The sequence below is a fragment of the Triticum dicoccoides genome, chromosome 6B, assembly GCF_002162155.2.
Source record: "Triticum dicoccoides isolate Atlit2015 ecotype Zavitan chromosome 6B, WEW_v2.0, whole genome shotgun sequence".
NCBI classification, from domain to species: Eukaryota; Viridiplantae; Streptophyta; class Magnoliopsida; order Poales; family Poaceae; genus Triticum; species Triticum dicoccoides.
In genome coordinates this window covers 265,597,318-265,604,644 of record NC_041391.1, presented here as the reverse complement: position 1 = coordinate 265,604,644, position 7,327 = coordinate 265,597,318, and the positions used below count along the sequence as shown (strand labels likewise).

At 49.6% G+C, this 7,327-nt stretch overlaps 1 protein-coding gene across 1 annotated transcript; it reads right to left on the bottom strand.

The window, feature by feature from the left end:
* Positions 1 to 3,867: 3,867 nt before the first annotated feature.
* LOC119323501 lies at positions 3,868 to 7,010 on the bottom strand. Its single transcript, XM_037597178.1, has 10 exons — positions 6,780 to 7,010; positions 6,078 to 6,404; positions 5,602 to 5,674; positions 5,351 to 5,463; positions 5,166 to 5,250; positions 5,014 to 5,086; positions 4,810 to 4,865; positions 4,653 to 4,718; positions 4,294 to 4,359; positions 3,868 to 4,206 (listed from the first exon to the last, which is right to left on the bottom strand). The coding sequence occupies exons 1-10, from the start codon at positions 6,902 to 6,904 to the stop codon at positions 4,126 to 4,128; spliced, it is 1,065 nt and encodes a 354-aa protein (XP_037453075.1). The 5' UTR covers positions 6,905 to 7,010; the 3' UTR covers positions 3,868 to 4,125.
* Positions 7,011 to 7,327: the final 317 nt, after the last annotated feature.

Sequence of the window (7,327 nt, the reverse complement as noted above, 5' to 3'; positions counted from 1 at the left end):
ATCCACCCCCCAGGGCCCGAACCACCACCGACACTCCCCACTCCTCCCCGAAAATATCTCCTCCCCCCCTCTCCCCCGATTTGGATCGGGATCGAGGAGGAGGCCACCGACGCCGTCGCCCGTCGCCGCCTGGACCTCGCTGGCGCCTCTTCCTCGTCGGCCTGCTTCCTCCTCCCCGCCGGCCTGCTCCCACATCGCATGTCATCCCCGTCGCCCCCCTCGACCCATGCTGCCACAGACCCTGCGAACCCCGGTGAGGCCCCGGGCTCTCGCCCCCTCTCCTCGCACTCTCTCGCCCCACGACCGTCGCCACGCCTCGCGTGCTCCGGCCCCGCGCTCACCGCGGGCGGGCCGCGCCCTTGACACGCGCGGCACCAACCGGCCGAACCCGCCCCCCCTTCCTCACTGCGCCCGCACGCGCATCGCCCGCGCCGTGGCTGACCCCTGTTCTACCTCACCGGCGCGCCCTCCATCGTGGCTCTCCGCTCCCGCGCCGGAGCTCGTGACCGCTGCCGCCGTCCGCACTTGTTGCTGCCCCGAGGCCGCGGCCTCCCCGTGCCGGCCTGGGCCGTGCACCCCGCTCATGCCCCCTGGTCGTGCTCCGGCACCACCGACCGCGCCCTGGCCTTGCCTTCCCCCTTTGTTGCGCTGCTCACCGGCGGCCCTCTCGGGCAACACTGCGCCGGTGCCGAGCCGCGCCCCTCTCTGCCGCCTCGCTCCCGCGCCATGGCCAGCCCCTTGCTGCTGCCTTGCTCCTAGCCGACGCACCGTGCCACCCCTGCGTCCGTCTCCGCCTGCCGTGGCCGGCCAGCGAGCCCTACCGTGGCCACGGCCTCGTCCCGCATCCTGGCGGGCAGCGCCCCAACTGCGAGGGCCATCGCCCGTCCGGGTTGCGCCTGTAACCTGACGCCCGTTATGCCACTGGCCCTATGACAAGTGGGGCCATCCCCAGAACGGTTTTATAAAAAAAAAGAGGAATTAAATAAAATAAATAAAAATAATATAATTAATTAACTTAATTAATCCTGGTAGTTAATCTAATTAAGCCTAATTAATTAACCTAATCACTTTAGTTAAATTGACTAATCATGTTTAGTTAGTTCAGTCAATGACACGTGGGTTCCACTGGACCCACAGGCCAGATTTGACTCAGTCAACCGCACTGTTGACTGATGATCTCAGCATTGCGTCATGCTGACATCAGCAGACACTATTCTGGATAATGTTAGAATTAAATAATTAAATAAATTCTAAAAATGATTAAAACTTTAGAAAATCATATAAAATAATCCATAACTCGGATGAAAATACTTTGTACATGAAAGTTGCTCAGAACGATGAGACGGATCCGGATACGCAGCCTGTTCGTCCGCCACACATCCCTAGCATAGCGAACACGCAACTTTTCCCCTCCGTTTCACCTGTCCGAAAACGCGAAACACCAGGAATACTTTCCCGGATGTTTTCCCCCTCCGCCGGTATCACCTACCACTACGTTAGGTCACCCCTAGCACCGCATATTGCCGCATCTTGCTTTGCGTTACATTTTGATTGCTATGTTATTTATTGTGTTCCCCCTCCGTTACTTCTTTCCGGTAGACTCTGAGACCGGTGCCGATGTCCATGTGTTCGACTACGGAGTTGACGACCCCTCTCTCTTGCCAGAGCAACCAGGCAAGCCCCTCCCCCCCTTGATCACCAGATATCGCCTATTCTCCTCTATACTGCTTGCATTAGAGTAGTGTAGCATGTTACTGCTTTCCGTTGATCCTATTCTGATGCATAGCCTGACATTGTTGCTACATCTATTGATACCTTACCTGCAATCCTAAATGCTTAGTATAGGATGCTAGTTTATCATCATTGGCCCTACATTCTTGTTAGTCTGCCTTGCTATACTATTGGGCCGTGATCACTCGGGAGGTGATCACGGGTATATACTGTACATATATACATACTACAGATGGTGACTAAAGTCGGGTCCGCTCGAAAAGTACCCGCGAGTGATTCATGGATTGGGGGCTGAAAGGACCTTTGTCCCGACGGCCCTCTGTGTGGATCTTTGTGGCGGAGCGACAGGGCAGGTTGAGACCACCTAGGCGAGAGGTGGGCCTGGCCCTAATCGGCGTCCGCGGTTGCTTCATAATAACACGCTTAACGAGATCTTGGTATTTGATCTGAGTCTGGCCATTTGGTCTATACGCACTAACCATCTACGCGGGAGTAGTTATGGGTATCCCGACGTCGTGGTATCATCCGATGCCTTCTTGACGTCAGCGACTGAGTGGCGCGCGCCGGATTGGAACGTAAGCCTGCACTTGTATTAAGGGGGCTAGTTCTGCTTTCGGCCGCGTACGCAACATGCAGGTGTGCAAAGGGCGATGGGCCCAGACCCCTGCGCCATAGGAGTTAGACCGGCGTGCTGACCTCTCTGTTGTGCCTAGGTGGGGCTGCGACGTGTTGATCTTCCGAGGCCGGGCATGACCCAGGAAAGTGTGTCCGGCCAAATGGAATCGAGCGTGTTGGGTTATGTGGTGCACCCCTGCAGGGAAGTTTATCTATTCGAATAGCCGTGTCCCTCGGTAAAAGGACGACCCGGAGTTGTACCTTGACCTTATGACAACTAGAACCGGATACTTAATAAAACACACCCTTCCAAGTGCTAGATACAACCCGGTGATCGCTCTCTAACAGGGCGACGAGGAGAGGATCGCCGGGTAGGAATATGCTATGCGATGCTACTGGAGATGCTACTTGGAGATGCTACTTGGAGGACTTCAATCTACTCTCTTCTACATGCTGCAAGACGGAGGCTGCCAGAAGCGTAGTCTTCGATAGGACTAGCTATCCCCTCTTATTCTGGCATTCTGCAGTTCAGTCCACTGATATGGTCTCCTTACACATATACCCATGCATATGTAGTGTAGTTCCTTGCTTGCGAGTACTTTGGATGAGTACTCACGGTTGCTTTCTCCCCCCTTTTTCCTCCTTTCCTTTCTTTCTGGTTGTCGCAACCAGATGCTGGAGTCCAGGAGCCAGACGCCACCGTCGACGACGCCCCCTACTACACTGGAGGTGCCTACTACTACGTGCAGCCCGCTGACGACGACCAGGAGTAGTTAGGAGGATCCCAGGCAGGAGGTCTGCTCCTCTTTCGATCTGTATCCCAGTTTGTGCTAGCCTTCTTAAGGCAAACTTGTTTAACTTATGTCTGTACTTAGATATTGTTGCTTCCGCTGACTCGTCTATGATCGAGCACTTGTATTCGAGCCCTCGAGGCCCCTGGCTTGTATTATGATGCTTGTATGACTTATTTATGTTTTTAGAGTTGTGTTGTGATATCTTCCCGTGAGTCCCTGATCTTGATCATACACGTTTGCGTGCATGATTAGTGTACGATTGAATTGGGGGCGTCACACCAGCCCCTCCTATATGGTGAAACGGCCGTGTGGGCGACCGGCTGAACGCCCACACACCAGTCCAGTCCTACGTGGCACTAGAAATATGCCAAGATTCGTGCGCTCACGAACGGACGCGGATCAACGCGTGTGGGCAAGATGCAAACGCTCATACGTGTGGGCGTTAACATTTCCGTATTTAAAGCAAAAGTCAGACTGGTGCTCAAAAACATTCTCTCTATAATGGTTTTTAGGGCACCGCGTTTTACATCGAAGAAGATGCTGTAATGTCTGTGCTTGCAACGAAGTGTTGTCAAACCAAAGCACGTGTACGCAAAGCACGTGTGTACGCATCATCATAAAATGGTGTTGCCTGCTTGAGACCGGAACACATGAGCCGATGAACTGGAAAGAGGTTTTTTTTTTTTTTTGCAATAATAACTGTAAAGAGGTTGAAACCACGCGCAACTAGTTCCAACCACTTTGGCACTTTTATCCTGTCAAAAACACAAGAATGACAGGCATCTACATTATTGTATTTTTAGATTCTGTTTACAGTAATTCCTACGGTGTGGAATAAAATTAGAATCGATCAACATAATCGATTTGAAAGCTTCCAAAAATTTACAAGCATGTATTTTGGAGTCCCACTGGGGAATACTCCTGGACTCTGGTGAGCTAAGTGGGTGGCATGTACCATGAACTTTTGCAGAAGGGATCACTGCAGTCAGCTGCTGGGCCTGCGTCGAAGGTAGAGGAATAAAGCCGTGCACGCCGCTGCCGCGTAAGGGAACACAGTCCAGATGCCCTAAGTAAGCATAATTTGGATTAGTGGGATTACGGAGAAGGAGAAATGGAATTGTGGGGGGTGGTGTTGGGGGAGTGGAACATGTACCACGGCAGCTGCAACGCTCGCGAGCGCCACGACTGGGCGTTCTCTGAGATAAAATCCGACGGCTAACTGCAGTGAAACATCTTGAATGTCATGAGTAAGGATTGACAGGTTCTTATCTATTGATATGTAGCAAGTTCTTGTGATGATGAATCAAATGTCCATACCAAAGTGGCCACTTGGTAACTCACTGAAAGTACTCCCTCCGTCCGAAAAAGCTTGTCCCTCAAATGGATGTATCTAGCACCAAGTTAGTGCTAGATACATCCATTTGAAAGACAAGCTTGGGACAAACTTTTTCGGACGGAGCGAGTAACAGACAACGGTTCTGAAACCAAATAATTGGGTCAATGTCACTTTACCTGGATAGGAAGAGTAAATAGACAGCCGCAACAAACTCCAGCGAAATAACAGTCTGCTGATACGCCCTGTTTATAATTACCAATAATGTCAGTGTCAAAGCATTGACCAGTATATTCGTTGAAAACAGGAAACGAGAGTGAAGCCTGAAGGACTAACTACTGCGCCTGCCAGAAATCCTGTCGGATTCCTTACGCCAATAGAAAACCGCTCAACTGCAGTGGAAGGAACAGATAATGATGGCTTAAACTGCTACAACAATTGTCCACATACACATGAGGTCCATTTTGTGGAATTTCCAACAGGCGCGCTGTTTACTCAAAGCTTAATAATGACTGTGAAACTGCTAGTTCAGATGCATACCAAAGCCAATCAGGTTCCCGTACTTTTGTATAGCACGAGATACACTTACGGCTTTCTCCTTGCTAATTCCAAGCTAAAAAAAAGAACTGTAATTAGATCTCACTACAATGCACAAAAGGTTTATGTCAGTGATTGATAAATCCTTGTCTAACCTTGCTGTATATGTCTTCAGATGCTCTTGTTTGTCTAAAAAGCTTACCAAGATAGAATGGAACCATATCGCTGATACAAACACCCCTGCACGAAAGGATGGTTTAGGACAATAATTTCTATTAGTCTGTTTTGTACTATCTTCTGATGAAATGGTCTATAAACAGAGAACAGAGGATGGGCATACCAGTAAACCCACAACACCGTCGAAATTATATAAGATGCATTCGTCGAGAACGAGTTAACAAGAGATTGCCAAGTTCCATCCAAACAAAGGGTGCGTGCTAACGAGATCCCAACCTGCATCATGAAGAAGTCAATACAATTATCAACAATGAAACCACTATGAAGTATGAACAGGTATAAATTTGTGCATGTGCAAAATAAAGTTGGAATACTAGATGAGCATAATCTTAGGTACCAGTACAGAGGACAGACCCAAACGTTTAAAGCTTCTTCACTGACAAACAGTCCAAATCCAGCAGCCATGAGCAACCAGAAGTAGACCCACCTGAAAAAATAAATAGCAAACCCAATATACTTACAGAAGTTTCAATAACAAATTATTTAGTTGTCAAATAATTTCGCAGTGATAAATGTCATGTTCTTGAAACCTTGGAAGGTGAAGGAGGGAAACAAAGCTAAGTTGTATAAACAATTCTAATTTTTGCAGTGATAAAACGGGAATGATGCTTGGAGGTTACAGAGTCATCTCAAAAGCTATTGCAACCATTGTACGTAGTGTTCAATTCAATCACCGTTCATGAAGGAATAGATCTGACATTTCACAGACTGAAAGTGGTTCATGAATACGTTTCAACAATAAATATTTTTACTTCAGCATCTATTTGCTCCTAGAATAACAACACAATATTTAGCATCAAGGAAAGAAAAAGATGGTCAAATGCACATACCCTGGCGTATATTCCGGAATGATGACCTTCTTCCCGAACTGAGAAAATGTATATCCGACAGTATCTGACTGCGCGGAAGCATCAATAATCTGTGGCAGGCTGAAAGAAGGACCAGAGGAAGGTTGCTTCATGAAAATCGATATCGCGGTGACCGTCACCGCAACACCCAGTGCAACTGCCACTTTTGCAAGCAAGGAAGCGCCAGCATTGCTAGGTTCCACTTCCACCGCATCGATGATCTCACCAGCTTCGCCGCCACCAGCAGGAGGTTCTGCGCCAGACATTGCCTGCGCAGTCCATGGACCCAAACGGGACGCCCTGCGCAAACTGTACATTTTTGCAGGAAAGAAATTTCAGACATCTAACCTACCAGTTTTCCCCAAAGCACACCCTTCTGTAAGAAAACTGAGCCCTAAATCTACAAAAGATGACTGCAGAAAACCCACAGATTGTTAAATTCGGTGAGGAACATATGAGACTTGACTTGGGAACATCTAATCTAATCTACAGAGGCTACAGCGATGAGTCAGCTATTGGTAAGAAAGCGTCGTTTCTTCTAGCAGAGGTTGCTCCGAATTCGTCCAGCCGGCAGAAATCTTAGGCCGCCTGCAACAAACGCCTACTGAGAAAAACGCCACCCTCGAACCCCGATCCTACTATCAGAGGGAGGGAGCTCCAGGAGGAGGAGGAGGAGAACCCGACCTCGTAACGCGACTGCGAGCCGCGGCGGACCGGCGGGAACCGGAGGAGAAGGTGGCGCGGCGGCGGGGAAGTCGAGGAGGAGGCGGTTGCGGAAGGCAGCCCAAGCGCGCGTGGACCGTCGCCATGAGTCTGAGAGGGAGGATGCGGCGGCGGCGTCGCGCGTACCAGGACCAGGCTATCGGCCTATGTTTTGTGTGGCGCCAAAGCAGTTTGGTCGCTGGAGGATGATGATGCGTGCAAATGGCATATGCCATGATCCTTCTCAAACTTTCAAGTCTATAATTTTCTTTTCTTATTACTAGCAAAAGAGCCCGTGCGTTGCAACGGGAGAGAAAAACATAACACACGCTCTTAACTCGACAACCATCACTCAAGATCACAATAGGTCCATCTCCTTTATTTTTGCGAGGCATCATATTTGTGTTGCCGCTTATCCTCCTTCTCATCCTCGCCGGCGATGGCCTCGTGTTCACACAAAACAACAAAAAACGTGTGTTGAATATGGTTAATCCTAAGGCGTCTCTCTCTCCCTCTCTCCTCCCTCTCCC

Coding starts and splice junctions, on each gene's coding strand:
- LOC119323501 (XM_037597178.1), bottom strand. CDS start 6,904: ATGGCGACGGTCCACGCGCGCTTGGGCTGCCTTCCGCAACCGCCTCCT. Junction 5,464..5,601: donor AAGAAGCTTTAAACGTTTGG/GTCTGTCCTCTG, acceptor TTCATGATGCAG/GTTGGGATCTCGTTAGCACG. Junction 5,251..5,350: donor ACGGTGTTGTGGGTTTACTG/GTATGCCCATCC, acceptor CCTTTCGTGCAG/GGGTGTTTGTATCAGCGATA.